At 43.5% G+C, this 19,080-nt stretch overlaps 1 protein-coding gene across 1 annotated transcript in view; it reads left to right on the top strand.

Annotated features, from left to right (window-relative positions):
• The window catches only part of NAA16 (N-alpha-acetyltransferase 16, NatA auxiliary subunit), a 587,644-nt gene extending 568,796 nt beyond the window's left edge, over positions 1–18,848 (top strand). Inside the window, exon 20 of the mRNA XM_078657379.1 lies at positions 14,911–18,848. Coding sequence (XP_078513505.1) covers positions 14,911–15,111 — 201 coding nt within the window. The 3' untranslated portion in view covers positions 15,112–18,848. The remainder of the gene's footprint in view (positions 1–14,910) is intronic.
• The last annotated feature ends 232 nt before the right edge of the window (positions 18,849–19,080 follow it).

Raw genomic sequence — 19,080 nt, 5'->3', positions numbered from 1 at the left:
GTGAAGGCCCGTCGGCCAAAGGTGAGCCTACAGTAAAGCACCGAAAGCGGAGCCCACCCGCTATGAACTGTACACTGTGCCCCTAGTATAGCGAGGCCAGCGGAGCCCACCCGCGGCCTGGCTGTGGTGCCTCCTGTCCCCCGCTGCGAGGGTGAATGAACATTAATCAAGCAAGAACAGCGGAGCCTACCCGCGGCCTGCCTGCAGCGACCCCGCCGCGCAGCGATTAACTGAAGCTGCTGCGGCGGTAGGGAAAGGAGCCCGCAGCGGGTAGAGAGCTGCCGGGCCCGGTTTGAATAAAGCGGAGCCCACCCGCAACTGTGGGGAAGCGAGAAATCCAGCAGCCGGTAACAGCGTCAGTACACCCCGCAGCGAAACCGTCAAGTGCCCCGACAGTCTAGGGGCGTGTGCAGAGCCCCTACACCCTCGGAGAATCGTGAACACTGCCCAGGGGAGTGAGTGAACCAAGCGGAGCCCAACCGCGGTTACTCCGAGCAGCGCTGACCTCACCCCACCACCCCGCAGCATGTGCACTCTGGAGCTGCGGCGGCGGAATGAGAAGACGACGTCTGGTCGACAGCCAAACGGAGCCCACCTGCACTCATCAAGAGGCCCCTCACCCCACCAAGCATATAAACTATTAGTGTGTGTGCCCAGGATCACTGCTGCATATAGACAATCAAAGCGGAGCCTAGGCCCGCCGCGAAGGGCAGAAAGCTTCTGAAATAAAAAAGAGAAACTCACTGTGGTGAAGGGGAGCCGTCCTGCACTCCGGCTCCTATACTCCAACGACCCCCCTGCGAAAACCAAGCAGGAAAACAAGCACCGTAGAACCGAGCGAAGTTCCAGGAAACTAAACACAACAGTGGATTTGCCTCACGAATCCCTGCAGAGCCATCTAGTGGCCGTTTTGAGCAACTGCACCCCTAAAGTAAAGGAACTGTCACAAAGCTGAGACGTGAGGAATAAGAGTTTACGGGACTCAGGGGAAATCAGGCAGAGGCAGTCCCAGGCTGCTGTGAACCTACAGCAGGAAAACTAAGGCATTTTTACAGAAGCACAGCAATGCCCAATCAAAAGAGAGAGTGACACAAACACCAGAAGCGCAGGAACGCACCAGAAGCGCTAGGAACACACCAGGAGAGAGCGCAGGAATGCGCCAGAAGCGCAGGAACGCGCCAAAACCTTCAGGAACACACCAGGAGACAGCGCAGGAACGTGCCGGAAATTCCAGGAACACGCAAGGAGGCGGCGCCGGGACGCGCCAGAAGCGCAAGGGACACTTCAGGAGACGGCGCAGGAACGCGCCAGAAGCAAAGCATTGCGCAGGACCGCGCAAGGAGTGAAGGAACTCCACACCTCAGGACCGAACAGCACAGCATTGCGCAGAACCGCGCAAGGAGTGAAGGAACTCAGATGGTTGCCCGGAAAGAAAAGCAGAAGATGACCAGTCAGATGGTCACCCGGAAAGAAAAGGAGAAGAGGACCAGTCAGATGGTCGCCCGGAAAAAAAAGGAGAAGATGACCAGTCAGATGGTCGCCCGAAAAGAAAAGGAGAAGATGACCTGCCAGAAGGTCACGACTGCGAAGACATGCCAGAAGGTCAAAGCTAAAGTAACTGAATAGTCTGACATGAAGACCGACGTGAAGTTCAAGAAGAGGTCCTTGGACGGGACCCAGAAGAGGTCTGATAACACCGACCCGAAGTAAAGGAGGAGCGGCAGGAAGAAAGGTGCGATGCCTGGTTTTGGTCATCGAAGAAGAGAATGCGTGTCCTAAGGGTAGGACGCAACCAGGGAGACTCATGTGGAGTGCACGCCACAAGAAGATGGCCTGGGTGGTTGAAGACAAGAAAAGGGACCGACCACGTCGTGAAAGGAAAGGAGGAGAAGAAGGGAAGTGTGTGCCATGGTGCCACTGGAAGACCACAAGAAGAGAAGAGGTGTGACCAGTCAATTCACACACCCATCAGAAGAAGATGGTGACATGCACCAGAACACCGGAGTGCAGCGGAGAACAAGGCCTGGCATGAACACCGGCGGCACAAGTCAAAGATATCCACCTACGAGCCATCCATCCAGGTGGCGATCGCAGAAGAGGGCAAGTTTGGACTGTTTGACAACAATCTACCTTTGGGGTTGAGCGGACGATTGGATGGCGAGAGTGCTCACACATCCGGCTGAGGAACTGACCACTCCACACCAACCCGTGGCAGCCCAAGAAGCAAAGGCCTCAAGGGACTCTGGTGGCAGCAAGTCCCACAAGAGAGACAGGTCCACAACGGTGCGTCCGCAAGACCCACGGAGAGGAAAGCTTCATGTGCAAGAAAAGAGTCGACAACTTAACCTTCAGATGGAACTAGGACACAACGGTGAAGATCGTGGAGCGCCCCGCTCACGGCCCGAAGGCTATGGTGGAGCAACATGACCGAAAACACCAGTCCAGTGAAAACCTGGCAAAGAGGTCCTCCCGGACATCTTGTGAGAGAGGAATACCGGCGAGAGGGGCATCCTAGTGAGAGGGATGTATGCACCTACTCCTTTCATCTTCCCAGAAATACTTTGAAGCCTGCCCAGAGACATCACCAAGGACCAGGACTGAAGAGGAGAACCGAGAAGACAAACAATACTCAGATCATGTCACCCTTCTCTCTAACTACCAACTGTCACCAATGGTGCCAAGCAAAGGCAAGACCGAGAACAACGTCCAGGCGGCGCAGACAGAAGATAGGACCCATCGAATAACGGCAAACCATGCCACAGTGACTCATGAGTGCTGGATGTAGCAGCTACACCATCTGCGACCTGCAATCCACCAAAGAGACTCACTTCAAATCATAGAGTCCAGTGTTATATTGTATGTGCATTTTCTTTCCCACAGGTTTGAACTTTGTCGTGGGGTTTGCGAATTGCACTTTTTCTCCCACAGGTTGGACTTTCTTTTGTTTTCATTTTCCCCCAAGTTTGGGAGGGATGTAGTGACCCAGAGTCACAGTCAGCAGTCTAGTGTTTCTGTATGCCCTACACTAAACTCAGGTCAGGTGACACAGCTTGAATAAAAGAGGCCGAGCCCACGTGCTCTGGGCCAGTTGTACCATGTAGCCCACTGTGTCTGCGTCAGTCCTTTCCAGCACGAGGGCCCAGGGCCCCCAACATTACACTATCGTTTCAGCATCTTCCTAATCCTGAGCCTGGAACTACTATGGATTTTGTTCAGTCTCAGAACCCTTCCTACACAATATGGGGAAAGAGAATGGGCAAGAAATGTAACTGTAACTCACAAAGTACGTTCTCAAGACGTTATTGAAATACATCATTGTGTCATGAAGGGGAAACTATAAAGGGTGTAGCTCCTGAAAGAAATATCGATATAATAAGAGGGTCAAGAGGTTGTGTGACCTATTTATGGCGATGAGAGACCTTTCTAAGGACGAGAATCCTCACTCACCCAAAGTTGACCTGCTTCATCATAGGGTTCCCTCCTCACACCAGGGCTGCAGGGTTGCAGGTGTGTGCTACAACTCTTCCAAATTGGAAGAGGAGCTGAGGTGTTTTATGGAGAAGGGACCAAAAATATGATGAGTGAAGGGCAGAATGCAAAAAGAAACAGAAATAATTGTTAAAACTGTCTCCAGGGGACCAAATATCTTTATTGAGCGGTGCCCTTGGACAGGATTAAAAACGAAGAGGGTTAGGGGTTATCAACAGATATACCCTTGATTGAGGTCAACCTGTTTCTGCCCTTCAAAGACCCCAACCGGGGTTCATAGGCATTCTTCAGGACCCAAAAGAATTTAGTCACTATGCATACAATAATAAGAATAATATTAAACAATAAACAGATGTGTATACTGGCCGTTGAGTAGCTGTAGCCTGTATATATGACTGGTGGAGAGTACACCATCTCATCTGGAAGACACAAACAAAAACACATATAGAACATAGGTTGGTGATCTGGCTATCAATCGTACACAAAGAGGATCTCCCACAGGACAACATATGAGGCTTTCATACAGGAAACAAAAATCAGTGTTACCTGACCATTGGTCCTCAATTACCTCTCTTCAGTCAAATGGGTACCCCACTTAGTACATGGCTGAAAGAAAGACAGAAAAACATGGCAGTGGAAGGGAGGTAGAGAAAAACATTCAATATTGAAAACTGAATAGATGCATCTTATCAGCGGATGTCAAGGCAGCTTGATGGAAAGCAAATAAAGATAATAAAGATCATAAATTTCATGGAAAGGGGAGGGTTTGTGGGTTTTGCTTAAGAGCTCATTATCCTCCAACTTCACATGAGGTCTTTTTTCCACCAGATAAAGTCACTGTTGGTTTGATATATGCAGCTAGACTCGCTTGGATAAATAGGACTAAGTCTCAGTCCTCTATCTAAAGAATTAGAGGCGTCTACCTTCTAGTAATGAACTGATAGAAGTTCGTAACCAGGAGGCATATATACCTCCCAATAAAGGGAACACGAAGGTTCAGGAACTAATGACCCTTTATATTTTTAATATATCAAAGGGCATGTCCGACCGTCAAACACACTCAGTATGACATCACTGCTTAACAAGAGTGACATGCAGGGCGTCATGCACACACTCGAAGTCCAGTATAAAATAAAGTAAATTAAAAGTCCTTCTGTATCTCGTGTGGGCGCTGCTTTTAGACTGTCAGTGCCCTAGAACTCACCTGTGATGCAGTCAGAGTTCCTCATGAATGGGTGGGGTCCTGGCAAGAGAAAAGGACAACTCCGGGACAAAGGCAATGAAGAAAATGACAGTGAGCATCCCGTGCGCCACATGCTTAATTGGATCATGGGAAACGCAGTTGCCGGGTCCGCCTGCATGCGCAGCCCAGCTATACCATTCTATTTTCCACTGAAACCTAGGTACAAGGAAGTGTATACGGAAATACCTAATTGGAGCATGTAAAAAGAATTTGAAACCCTCCTGCAGGTATAAAGTGACCATAAAAGATATGATAAAATGGCAAATTCACACATTTTTGATATCTATACACTTCATCACGAACACTCAACATGTCAGAGTGTAGGATTAGCCTTAGATGGCGATATGGTACAGTCCATTTTACAGACCCCAAGTCTTTTGGACATCACATTGGTTGCTACATCAAACCAAACAGAAGATTGGAATAGATTGTCATATCTTAAAAAAACAATTTAGGACCGCAATGCACGCAGCCATTCTCTAGGAATTCCTAAGAGGGAACATAGCGCCGTATGGTCTAATAGTAACAAATGCCCCCGGGTTGTTCCTTGACAAGAAGATCTTTAAAAATAATTGGTCCTTGATTTCATGGAGGTGCACGCATGACTGGCTTATCTTGTTGATCAACACAGCCAAGGAAGTGGCAGACCAATTATTTGTTGAGATAAATCAACTAGAATATCAGATCAAAGTTACTGTCCAACTGTCCTCTTACAAAAAGAAACTAGAGGAGATCAATAAACTCCTCACAGAGACTAGAGAAATAATTCTTAAATACAAGATTAACAAGCTTAAACAAGCATTTGCAATGCAATAGGTCACGCATTTGCAAGACTTTGAGTTATTGGCATTGTAATTTACACTGCCTTTTATTTGGGTTTTGAACATCTGCAAATGGTGCGTAAACACGCACTTTGTACATATAGTCCTTGTTTACAAGAAGCAAAGCTGGCAGTAAAAAAGTGACATTTGCTGACAGCCTTGCTTTTTATAAGCAAGTACTATAAGTACAAAGTACGTGTTCAGGCATCATTTGCAGGTTTTTAAAAACATAAATAAAAGGCATTGTTATTTGCAATAGATCAACCGCTCACAAATGCAAGACCTATTGCATTTCAAATACTTGTTGTTGGAAGTACTGAAGGGATTTTGGGTGTAACTAAAACTCTGTAGTCTGCTTCGCCCTGAGCTTCTACCCTGCTACCTTCAGATCCGATTAGTAGTATTAACAATGACGGCGAACTAAATAGAGGTACGTTCATAAAAGCACCAAAACAAACTCAATGTGCAGGTTTGGGTACAGCCAAATTACATGACTGGGTGCAAATCCAGGGTGATGTCAAATGCCTTGTTCCCCCACCTTCCCTCTCGTCACTTCTGCGAGCATAGTGGTGCATAGAGAACAAACTAGTACTGAAAACCCTACATTGCAAACAAAAAAGCTCATACACATAATATGAGCGACAGACTCACACACAAACCACAAACTCAAAGTACAAATGCACTGAGCTCACAGATGAATACAAGTGTACCCACAGCACCGCATGCACCATATAAAATATAAATGTGCATAAAATATCTTACACGATATTCACGAAACATGCAAAACACACTAATCGTGCAAGGGAAAAACGTACAAAAACTCATTCACGCAGCATGTACGTAATGTACACAGAATTAATAAATGTGGGAACACTTTGCGAGCACGCAGACGTTCATGCATGCAATGCACAGACACACAACCTCTATAGAGTGAAGCATGGATGCAGAGATGTGTAACCCAGTCAACGAATACTCCAAGGCACACACGGTAAGGCATGCAAAATAAGGCACTCACAGTATCTTAACTAACAGCTTACACACCCATTCACGCGCTCCGACTTATACTCAATAGCACCGGTAGGAGAGCCGATGGAAGGAAGCCATTCTTTTTACTCACGCCTGCACAACATATATATAGACACATGTAAACAGAGCGAACATAAAGAAATACCGATACACAGTGAGGGAGTGGGTCTGAGTGAGTACTGCGTGTGCGTGTTGGTGTTAGCTCATGTGTGGGCACGGATATATGTTTGTGTGTTTACCAGACACCACAGTAACGAGGAGAAACAGGAATACGGCTGAAATCAATAGAGGCCTTGGTATTCAGCAATTACTCATTCCTCCGCATGAACAGAGTGGAGACCGCAGCATTCCAGGAAATGCAACCCGAGATCAGCACAGAGAGGGTTACTAATGGGTCGTGCTGGTTGCACTAGACTGAACACAGGTTATACAGAAAGACATGCTTAATTTCAGCCGGTGGGGCACACTACCACTAGCAAGCATTTTTAGGGGTCAGTACGTATTTTTCCTTAACAGACTTCGATCTAGAAACAAGTGACAAAAATCTCCAAATTGGGGTGGATGCGGAGGTCGGGAGAGGCTTAAGATGGAGAAATACTGTTAAAAGGAGGAAGCAGGAATAAAAGAGGACCTGCTGAGTGAGATAAAGATCTAAAGAAAAACAGCAGCATGCGCTGCCCACCCCTCGCGCACACCGGTTCCTTGCGCCTGCACCGCTGCCATGTTTAGGTCAGGCAGAGATGCGCAAGACAAACGTCCGAACAGTGCGGACGAAAACTGTAGTTGGTGGCCGCTGCTTCCGTACTACACGGAAGTCAGTGGACATCAACAGACACTGAAAACAAAGGTAACAAAAGCGATAACATCTTGCAAATGGCAAGCAGCAGGAGAAACTACTGGCTGCTTGCCAACATATAGCGATTACTTTAGGTCTCGCTGAGACAGCGCATGCGCTGCCAAGGCGAGACTTAAAAATATATGATAGATTTACACATGAGAAAGTATATCTGTACATAAATGATGATTATGATTATGTATCATCCTCCTCTAAGAATAACAACAGGAGAGGGGTGAGAGGCTGGAGACAGGAGACAATTGAATGGACCTCTAACTGAAGAGTGGAGTACTTCAGGAGATTCTGACTCAAGTGGCCATACTACTCCCCGCCAGCCAAGGAATCCACAACAAAGAGGTATGCCAGACCTCCATCACAGTGCCCGCCAGGCCCCTGGTGGCCAACACAACCATGGGGCTACACCATGCAACCCTTCCATTACATGCCATTCGGAGCACAGAATTACCCTCCTTTTTTAGAACAGGGTCTGGGCAGAAGTAGAGGGAGAAGAGGGAGCAGACCGGGGAACCAGCAAGATTCAGAGAGTACAGTGGGATCCCTTGATCGAACAACGCACCACAAGGAGCGCAACGCGGGATCCATCCCCATCAACAAGCACCCAAGCGTCTTAATCATCAACCTCAAGTCTAAGACCCTAACTCCTTAAGAAGATGATGCTCTGAACAAAGGTTTGAGCTTTGTACCCACCCACCTGGGGGATGACTTCCTGACACGAGTTGAACGATCCCAGTCCATTTTTTTTGCAGACAAAACAGAAAATGATGACCCAAGCAGAGCAACTAACACAGGCTTTAGACCTAAATCTATTTTTAATCCACCTCTAAAATTGGTTTCACCAGAAGTAGCGGCTTTTGAGAAGGCAGTGATCAAAGAATTTGAAAAACTAAGATGCCCTATTTTAATCTATCCAAAAACTAATTACAGTGCCTCCAACAACTAGGCTCCCACCGGGAGATAGTCATAAAACCAGCAGACCAAGGTGGGGCCACTGTCATTATGGACCAACAGGACTACTAAACCTAATGCCCTCGCCAATTCAATGATGGAAGTTATTATCAGTGCCTACGTTTAGACCCCACCCCTAGACTCCTGACCACAATAGGAACTATGGTGGACGAAACTAGGGATATGGACTGGATCACCAAGGCAGAAGCAGAATGTTTGGTACAGAAACAGCCTAAAACACCATATTTCTATATTTTACCTTAGGTACATAAATCAGCATGACCGCCCCCGCGGAGACCTATTGCCTCAGGTATAGGGTCACTCCTTGAACCCCTTTCACAATTTGTGGATTGGTTTTTACGTCCCATTGTAGTGGAGATTCCATCTTACCTACAGGGCACCAAACACATACTAAATGTGTTCACTGAGATTCCTTTTGACCCTAGGATACACATTTTAGCATCCTTTGATGTGGAATCCCTGTAACTGAACATTCCGCAAGATGAATCCTTCGAAACAGTGAGAGCATTCTTGGACCAAAGACACCAGCAGTGGCGGCCAGTGAATTTTCAAATGGTGAGGCTTAAACTGGTGAGGCTTAAACTGGTGAGGCCTAAACTGGTGAGGCCTAAACTGGTGACTTGAACTGAAGTTGTTGAGTTTAACCAGAAAGCCTAATTTTCCTCCGGGCTTTCTGCAGATGTTCTTCTGAAGAAAGTTTTGAAACATGAGCTATGACCTTTTCAGAATAGTTTTTAAATAAAAAAATTTAAAAGCTACAGGGCACTTGTCAAAATATTCACTTGAGGAAGTCTACCAGTGCTTAATTTGAACACAGAAATTAAGTGCCAGTGCCCAAACGTTTCTAAGAAGGCCACTGCAAAATGTCTGACCTCCAAACATTAAGATAATAGAAACCATTGTGTAATCTGGTACACCAATAGGCTAATTGGAATTAAGTAAACTATGGACTCTGGACATTGTGACTGCCCATCGCTCGGCTAAGGGTGCCTGCTGATGTTTCAGGCTAAATATTATGATGTAAAGTGTGAGACCAATGCTATCTGCAACTATGTGGTAGGGGCTGCAAACTGACACACGCGATTGCTGCTGGGCCTCATAGACTTAATGAAGACAGAGCTGTCTGTGAGACTGGCCATGGCCCAACAATTGCCCGGAGCTGATTTACAGCCAGTGTTGTTTCAATGCTGGGTTCCCCTTTTCTTTGCCCGCCTGCCCTCCTCACCACCCCCTGGATCCACTGCCTCGTATTTTACTGAGACGGCAGAGAGGTTTCTCCTTTCACAAAGCTGGAAACAAATACTTTACGTATAACAAGCAACTTTGTCAGTACTGACCCCGGTTTAACAGAGTCAGAGCAAGTAACTTGCTCCCAACGGGCTCTGGTGTAACAGAGTCTGTTAGAGCAGCATGGTTTGTGTTGTGTTTTTTTTTTCCTACTTGATTGCTTTACTGATTTACAGCGAATTCAGCGTGCAAGTGCCTGCAGCAATACTTAATAAGCTTTCTTTCTTACTTATTTCTCTTGCTGGCTTCGACCCGTCCGGTACTGTCACTGATCAGGGAACCTAGGTGACACAGACACAAGCCTGCAAACACAGGAACTGGTGCTCAAATGAATGGCATCCACTGGGTGCTGGAATTAGCAGCAGCTCTGGCTGGAAGCAGACACCTAAAGTCTGCGCAGTGTGTAATGACAAACTGCGCAGACTCATTTTCTCAGCTTGGCGCCTGCCTGCAGTCTGTACCCCACCCATTCCCAACTCATCACAGGATAGGACCCAACCCCCTGTGACGAGTTGGGAAAGGGTGGAGAGACAATCCACTTCACTCTCTGACTGACCCGAAGCCCCTGTGAATCAGGGCTTCAGGCTGAAACGTCCGGGACAAATTTCATCTACATGTCATCAGTGGGTGGAGATTGGTCATTAAGGCTATGTCTCTGCCGAGATGATGACCTCACAAGCCTCAGGGCTGTGAGATCCTCAGCCCGGCAAATACTGTAGACTGTGGCCCCACCCACAGGCAGCAGGTGAAGGGAATGCATAGGTGACTTGCTGGCAGAATGTTATCATTAGAGTAATAACAGCAACAACAGCACCGCCAAAGAAAGATCTGTGTGTACATTTGTATTTTTTTTTTATTTTTAAAAAAAAACTATTTAATGGGCTTGTTTTAACTATTGCAATGGATGACCCTCTGGGATAAAGTAAAGGGGGCGGAACCCCGACACCCTTGCTCAGAAACTGCCCCTGGACAACAGGATGATCAAACTCTGACCTCAATCAATCAATCAAGAAATTTGTATAGCTACTCACCCGGAGGGTCTCAAGGCGCTTTGTGTGTGGGGGGGGGGGGGTCCGCTACTGCTCGAACAGCCAGGTCTTGAGTTGCTTCCTGAAGGAGAGGTGGTCTTGGGTAAGACGGAGGTGGATGGGGAGGGAGTTCCAAGTCTTGGCTGCCAGGTAGGAGAAGGACCTCCTTTGTGTTGGATTGTGCTACCCTTGCCATGAAGGAGAACTTATTTCAGTTCCAGGAACAACTATACTGGCAGGTCAAAGGGACTTCGATGGGCAGCACCTTTGCTCCCAGCATTGCCAATCTCTATGTGCACAGCTTTGAAACCCAGTATATCTACCCACCTAACAATCCATATTCATCAAATCCCAACGTCTGGAAAAGATACATTGACAATATATTGATGGTAATGGGAGGGCTCTGCTAACTCCTTGAAAACCTTTGCTATTTGGTTGAACTCAGGAATCCTCATATGAAATTCACTTGTGAGTTCAGCAATGTCTCCCTCCCTTTTCTGGACCTACGATTATACCCTAAAGATGGCGGCATATATTCCAAGTTATATAAGAAGCCTATGGCTCGCACCTCCTTACTGAGCTACACCAGATTCCATCTGCATGCTCTAAGAAACGATCTCCTGGAGGGACAATTCCTCAGGTTACGTAGAAACTGTACGGGCATTACCAAGTAGAAGGAACATGCTGACACACCTAGCACCCACTTGTCACAATGAGTATATCCCTCCCAACTTATACAGAAAGCGTGGAATAATCATCGAGAGGCCCTCCTCAAAACATACACAAAAATCCCTAAAGATTAGTTGGTGTGTGTAAGGACTTAATCACTTGACCAACATAGTGAAAAAATCCTTCAAGAGAGATTGGGCTATTCTGAATAGCAGTGGAAACCACTACCTAGATCGCTTTTTGCTCTCAAACGCAGAAAAATATTGGAGATATACTCGGACATACTCACACTCCATCTACCATTCTGATAGCATCTCAATAGAAAACTCTATGGTCCAGTATGCCGGCCAAAGGCCACTATCCCTGCTGTACGTGTTCGGTCTGTCCTTACAATACTGCAGTATCATCTGTAGATCTTGGGCTAGCCACTCCCTGGGAACTACGCACCCTGACTAACTGCAATACAGATGGAGTCATCCACATATTGCGTTGCCCTTGTAACTTGATCTATGTGGGCATGGCATGCGCAAGGCAAAACAGAGTATAGTTGAGCATCGGAGTTCTATCTGATACAAGAAAGACAACACTAAAATCCCACGACATTCCTCCATGCGGGATATACACAGAATGATATCCATTGGACAATTATTGATAAACAACACTATTTGAGAACAATGGGAACTCTGGAATCTGTTCTATTTCACAGGAAACAAAGAGGGATTCACAGGCTCCGCTGTGACACACAAAGACTAAATGATGATATCCCTTGGACTAGTTTCGGCAAGTAGTTGATCGAGGGCTGCCCGTTTGACAATGGTCGTCCATCTTCTACTCTAGCTGATGCATTTGGATACAAAGCTTGCTGTATCTATTTACCATGATCCCCAACAGAAATTAGCTATAAATTTAAAAAATGCATCTCTCTAGCCTAGATATTTCTATATACCATTTTTTATGCCATTTAATAATATCCTCTATGGTCACTTATCCCTGAAGGATTTGAGTTTCACATTCCTTTTATATGCTCCAATGGGAAACAGCCACTACAATGCGGCTGTTTCCATGAATAACCTTAACCACGCATGCGATACTACGCATATGTGGTTACAACACATACCTTTACAACAAATTAAATTTTAAAGGTATGTGTGTGACGGGTAACCAGCGTTACCACGCACAGCCTTAATCACATATGCCATTACAACAAGATACGCAGTAAAGCCATGTGTGGTAAGGGTGGTGGAGGCTATCGGCGTCATTAGAGAAAACGGAAAGACCCTTGGCTTCCTTTTTACGATGTGCACCGCGCCTCAGAAGAACTTGGAGAGGTAAGGGGGATTTTAATTTATATATAAATTAGTATTCGACTAAATAAAGGGGGATTTTCCAGGGCTCAGAGCAGGGGAGGGGTATTTGTTAGGAGGGTTTGGGGGAATCACGCTGAGGTCCTTTTTTAGGGTTCAGGGGTGAGGTATTTGTTAGAAGAGTTTGGGGTGGGAAAATCGGGTAGGGGTCCATTTTTAGGGTTGAGGGAAAGGGAGGGGTGTTTATAGAAGGATTGGGGGCCAGATATGGGGGGTCCTCAGGGGAATAGGGGAGGAGTATTTAAAAATAAAAAAAACTATCTGAAGGCTGGAGGTGGGAGTTTGAAGGGGACTAGTTATGGAACTTGTGGCAGGGGTATCAGATAACCTTTAGCATGAATATACCCTTACCATGCATGGTGTACAACGAAATTCGTTATAAACGTCTTGGTGGCAAAGGCATATTCGTGCTAAAGGTTATGCGTGGTAATGGCATTCGTGTTGTAACGTAAGCGTGGTAAAGACATGCGTTGCAACGGAATGCGTTGCTATTTCATATGCTCCAATTAGGCGTTTCCATATACACTTCCTTGTACCTAGTTTTTTGTGGTAAATAGAATGGTATAGCTGGGCTATGCATCTGCAGGGCAGAAATATGTTGACCTCAATAAGTGGTATATTTGTTGATAACCCCTAGTCCAAGGGCACGGCACAATAAAGATATTTGGTCCCCTGGAGACAGTTTTAACATGTGTTTCTATTTGCACTCTGCCCCTCACTCATAATTTTTTTGGTTCCCTCTCCAAAAAACAACTCTGCTCCACTTCCAGTTTGGAAGAGTTTTAGCCCACACCACAGACCTTGCGGCCCTGGTGTGAGGAGGGAACCCCTATGATGAAGCATATCAACTTTGGGTGAGTGAAGGTTCTCGTCCTTAGAAAGGTCTCTCCTCGCCATAAACAGGACACACAACATCTTGACCCTCTTATTATATCGATATTACTTTTAGGAGCTCCCTCCTCTATGGTTTCCTTTTATGACATAATGTCTTTAAATAACATCTTGAGAACGTATTTTCAGTGAGTTGCAATACAAATAGGGAGTAGTACACTCTTTCCATGTGGCTTCTCCCTGTGATCTTTTGTATCTATTAGCAAGTGATTTAACTCAAATGATGAAGTCCTTGATATTGCTGTTTGCTACTTATGCTCCCTTCATCTCCTTAAATCTACATCTTTTATATTGTGCAAGTACAGCTGCAAATCGGAAGTGGTTTAAAAGCCATTTTAGAGCTGTAACTCAAGGAGGCAATGTCCTGAGAGATACAGTGACATGTTGGAGGCAGGAAAATGTGATACCATTTGCACACTCCATTAATGATCAGCCATGCTTATCCAATCTAATTGATTGGGTTGGAGGGTGCATCGTTGAGGGAAATGTCCTTGTTGTCTGGTTGTAAATAAATGGTATTAATCAAAATGTTTTGGATGTTGCAACTAAAATCTACTTCAGTTATAGTCCAAAGTCATAAACCGTATGCAATAGGGTCAGTACCAATTTTCCTAACCATTTTTTTATTTTAAGAACAGTGGATTGTTCAATAACCGATCAGTGACACGGCTAATGTACTACTATAGAAAACTGCTCTTCCTCAACATCCGTGCCTCCTTCACATAACACTTTCAAGCTAGATTTTCACCAAATTTGTCACTTTACATTCATTTAATTGCAAACAAGCTGGATATGTTTAAGCAGTGAGCCAATCAATTTTCATGTTCAAATAAACAATTGGATTTGGTGGTGACAACATACTATCAAAAGTGTGTTATGGTTCAATAATCTGATAGATAATTAAGTGGTTCAAGAATGTAAATGTAACTTGCAGAGTACAGTTTAAGGCTCAGCTTGGCTAACTCAGCCCTTTCCCCTTCTGTACTTGATATAAGTACCACTTTGCTTCATACCACTAAAATGTATGATTTGAATCTTCTCAAGATACTTTTGAAGTGTGCTCTTTGTAAATGAACAAATCGGGTAAACTGGTTCTCTTCACTACAAGTACGTGTGGTGTAAAGTGAAAGTGCTTCTTGAGTGTGCATGACATATATCACAATACCACATATATTACACCTTTTTAAAATATCTATAGTTCTCATGGTAAGTACATCAGTTCTTTAAAAAATGCTTCAATGATTTGAAATCACTGTTTCTTTTTCTGTAGAGTTTAACAATGGTTTTGGAAGCCTTGCTTGATGGAAGCTTTGGTAGCTGCAACACTCAGCATGAGGAGTACCAGGCGACTTGTCATAAACTGTTTCCATTTACATCTGCCTTTATGCCTGCTATAAATGACGAAGAATGCAGCCCTGCATCAGTGAATCATACAGCCCTAAACCATGAAATGCTGTCCAATGAAATCTGAAGAATTCCTTTTACAGACTGCAGCTGAACTATTTAGGGTTGCTTTCCAAAAAGCATTTTACTGTTCCACAGAAAAAAACTATTGCTTTGGTTAAGTGACAATGAAATATCCAACAAGGCCTGCCAATTGTTATTGTACACATATCTGATAAGCATTTGTCATCTTAATACTTTTACAGTTTTAAGTCTTTTAACAACAAAATCCCCTACTTATGAACGTTATATTTAAGGCTCTGTTTGTGTATTGCTTCAGATGGCAACATAAATGATCAGTTTTCTGTTGCTATTTTTCATCAAACTAATTTAGTGTTGCTTGAATGGTGTTTTTCTCATATTCATTTTTATTTGGCTAGGTTTTTGGAGATTTTTGTATTTATTTTTCATATTATTTCCACATCAGTTTGAAAGACTTGACTGCACATACTGTTTTTTTACATGGACCTTGTTTTTGCCAAATCTACTGTATGTATTGTTTGATGTTTTAACAGGATGGGAAAGTAAAGACTTATGAGTCATAGCTTTTATTTCCACTTCTATTTGTCATATATATTTTATTTTTTGGGTGTTTTAACATTTATAGTTATTGAAGGTTGGACATCTATGGAGTATAAAAGCACTCTTACCCAGAGTTAGTGGTAATGTTTAATATAACACATGTTTACAACAGTTTTAAGTACTAAAGCAGTTGTGTCAAGAAAAGAAAGCCTATGCTTTAGACACAGTCACAGGACTTGCGATGTTCCATTGTCCCCAATGTAACGGATTGCCTTGAATTACTTTCAGTTTGTTAAGCAGATCAACCAATGAGGCAATTGGCTTTTGGTACTAACAGGTGTATTTATCTAATCAAATGGATGTCTACATGTACAGATTTACCCTTAATGTAGTTGGGACTCAAACCCTTTTCGCAGAACAGAAAAGAAATTATGGTTCCATGTATGTTAATACTCTTTTACACATTAGTGCCTGCTTTTATTTTGTACAGATCCTGCTACGTTTTCTTTTGTGCTAGAATGGAAGACCACAAGGTCTTTCCTTGCAGGTAATGTGGCAAGTTGTTAAGAATTTGGGAGTATCTCTGAGAATGTGTTACGTATTGGTTAAGGTGTTTCAAAATTTTACACCATCAGGTCTCCCTTGGAAGCTAGAAACATGCTCACCGATACTAGTTCATATTAAGTAAGGCTACATACAGTGAGTTGTGAGTCTTTCTTTTCTTTTGTAGATGTTCTTGTACATTGTTTGCGAACATTTAGCCAATTTGCTTTGCTGTCAAGAGAATCTACATATGTGGGTTACTTTGCACAGTCAGTGGTAGAACAGAGATATAATCAATTTGAAGTGTTTTTTTTTTTTAGTCTCAGAATGAGACTTTAGAAATTGTATTTACTTAAGACCTCAATCCTAGGACTATGCATCTTATATCTACTAAAACTATGTCAGAAAATGGAATCTTCTGAGCCACAGAGGTTGCCTACTAGAGAAATTCCCGTTACCAAACTCTTCAATCTCAAGCTCCATTTTGTGCTCACATCTCTTTAAATACAGTTAGTTATTCTGGACAATAAGGGCTCACCTGGTGTGGTTGTATGTTAAGCACTATAGAGGATCACCTCCTGGAAGTTTTCCTCCAACCACAGTAATTTCTGTAGAATATAGATATAATGCATGTATGTCTGCAACAGCCCTAGTTAGGAAGTTTCATAAATATGAATCAACCCTCGGAACTCACCCAACATTCATAGTGTTCTGCTTCAAGGCTTTTATTGCTTTACAGAGGCCACTATAGAGCAATCCTAATGTGGCAGGGGTAGTCACACCTGACTCCCTTAGCTATTTATTACAAGCATCCATTAAGTTGAATATCCTGAAATCCCCTGGCAGGAAATTTATGCCCTGCAAGCTGTTCATATTTTTGACAATAAGAGTTATGAAGGGTATATTGCTGTGCATTCATGATAATGGTGTTCCTGTTTTGGTCATCCTAGAGTTGGGCCCTGCCCCAACAGCAGTACATTACATCATTCGTGAATACTAGATATACTTAAAGGGCCTGTTCCAAGAAAGATCTTTCATATTCCTCCCACTCTTCTACTGTACCTTTCTTCTTAAATTGAGGGGTTCCATCAAGAGAAGAAAGCTTATTGCTCAAAGTATCCATACCCTTTCAAGCGGGAATTAAAACAATGATTCTTCCAAGTGTGTTTAAACACTTAAGAATGTTAAAATGTTTATTATGTTACAGTCACAGGTCCCTGTCCCCGAAAAGGTAGTTAGCCAGTGTCTTAAAACCTTCAGAAAGCACTTTCCTATGTCTTGACACAGTAGACTTATAAATGTGTTGTAGTACACTTTGACACTAATGATTTTCTACTGAACCACACCTTAATTACAGTAGTATATATGTGATTCGGCATCTTCACATGTATAAGATCCAAATATTCGTTTAACTTGATCTTTGAAGGGTATTTGGAGACTGGGCGTGAAGGTTCTGCGAACTGTACTACAATATAAAGGCTGTTTACCATTACATTTTTGACACTGTGTTGGGAGGTTCTGGCTCTGTAGGATCTCTGGTTCATGGGGATTTGTGTACCGTTATCTTGTTAGGGGGCAGAGCATTTTGGAAGTTTCACTTAGTAGGCTGAGGTCCTCCTAAATCTGGAACATATACTTTTTGGCCGCAATAGTTTTAGGAATCCCCGAGTGGTCCAGCGTGGACAAGAGGCTATTGGAAACAATTGAGTTGAGTTGCTTGCATATATCTCTTGCACTTTTTGTTATATATAAGGTAAAAAGTTCTTTGAAATTAGTAAGCAAACGATGACCAAAGTTCTTTTTGCAAAAGACACACAATTGCAGCACTAAGTCGGGTTCATAGAACTAGAACAGTGATCAAGGAAAAATTGTGCTGATGTAAACTCACGAAGTGTTGATTAGGTCCTAAACTTGGATTTATTGCCATAAAACCTGTTTAACCAAGTGGAGCTTAATGTGTGTTGCATGAAGACTAGGTTCTACATTCGTCCACTATCGACTGCAATATAGATTTACATTATGTTGTGTAATACCTACACTATGAAATGGGATGTAATGCTTGGAGCAAATGACACGTGGGGCCCATTCTTGCATTAAGTGTTGTAATAATTCATGAGTCGTACAACTGGGTCGTTGTGAATTTTGACAGTGTGTTCAGAGGCAAGGAACAACTCATGATTAGAATAAAATGTATTCTGTTATTAACTGTTTGGACATACACAAAGGTTAGACTGTAAAGGTTTCATTTCATACATATTGCATTTAAACTTTTATTTCATGGTTACGTCAATAGATTAACTGTTAAAAGCAGAAACACAAGTAGTTCATGGCTGAAACTAGCATTATGGGTGTGGTTTTGAAGGATGTAATTGCTTGTCTAACTATTTTAACATCTATTAATTAAATTATTTTTCAAGTGCTTAATACACAAAAAAATACAGTTCCTTAAAGGTTTTGAGCGATCATTAAATGCTTTATTGTGAGTGCACTACTGCATATGTATGTTAGTGAAGTCACAACATCATAGTACGAGTAAATAAAAGTTCATGAGAGGGGATTTTTTTTAAAGAACTTAAACTGTTAAAATATGGTCTCCTTTTTTATTAAAACTATTTCAATCCAGTCGTGTTGAAGGAAAACCTGGTCACTGTAAAATAATGGCAACATATGTAATGCTGTAATAAATTATTTTGTACACAACTGTGAGATATACTGTTTATATTCCTTTGGAACCTGATCGTTCTTTTAAGATTATCCTGTTCTAAATGTCAAATCCGAAAGAAACAGTTAGTTATAGGTTCCTTACTTTGGAATTATCCCCATAAGTCACACTGGATCTGGAATTTTTTTCATCAGCAGTAACCCAGCGCATCCAAAGGTGGCGTCTGTCGATTCCGCTTTCGCCATCGTGGTCGCCGGGATGACGTTGCGG

The sequence above is a fragment of the Lissotriton helveticus genome, chromosome 8 (assembly GCF_964261635.1).
Source record: "Lissotriton helveticus chromosome 8, aLisHel1.1, whole genome shotgun sequence".
NCBI classification, from domain to species: Eukaryota; Metazoa; Chordata; class Amphibia; order Caudata; family Salamandridae; genus Lissotriton; species Lissotriton helveticus.
The sequence above is the reverse complement of the archived record's forward strand: the minus strand, read 5'-3'. Positions and strand labels throughout refer to the sequence as shown.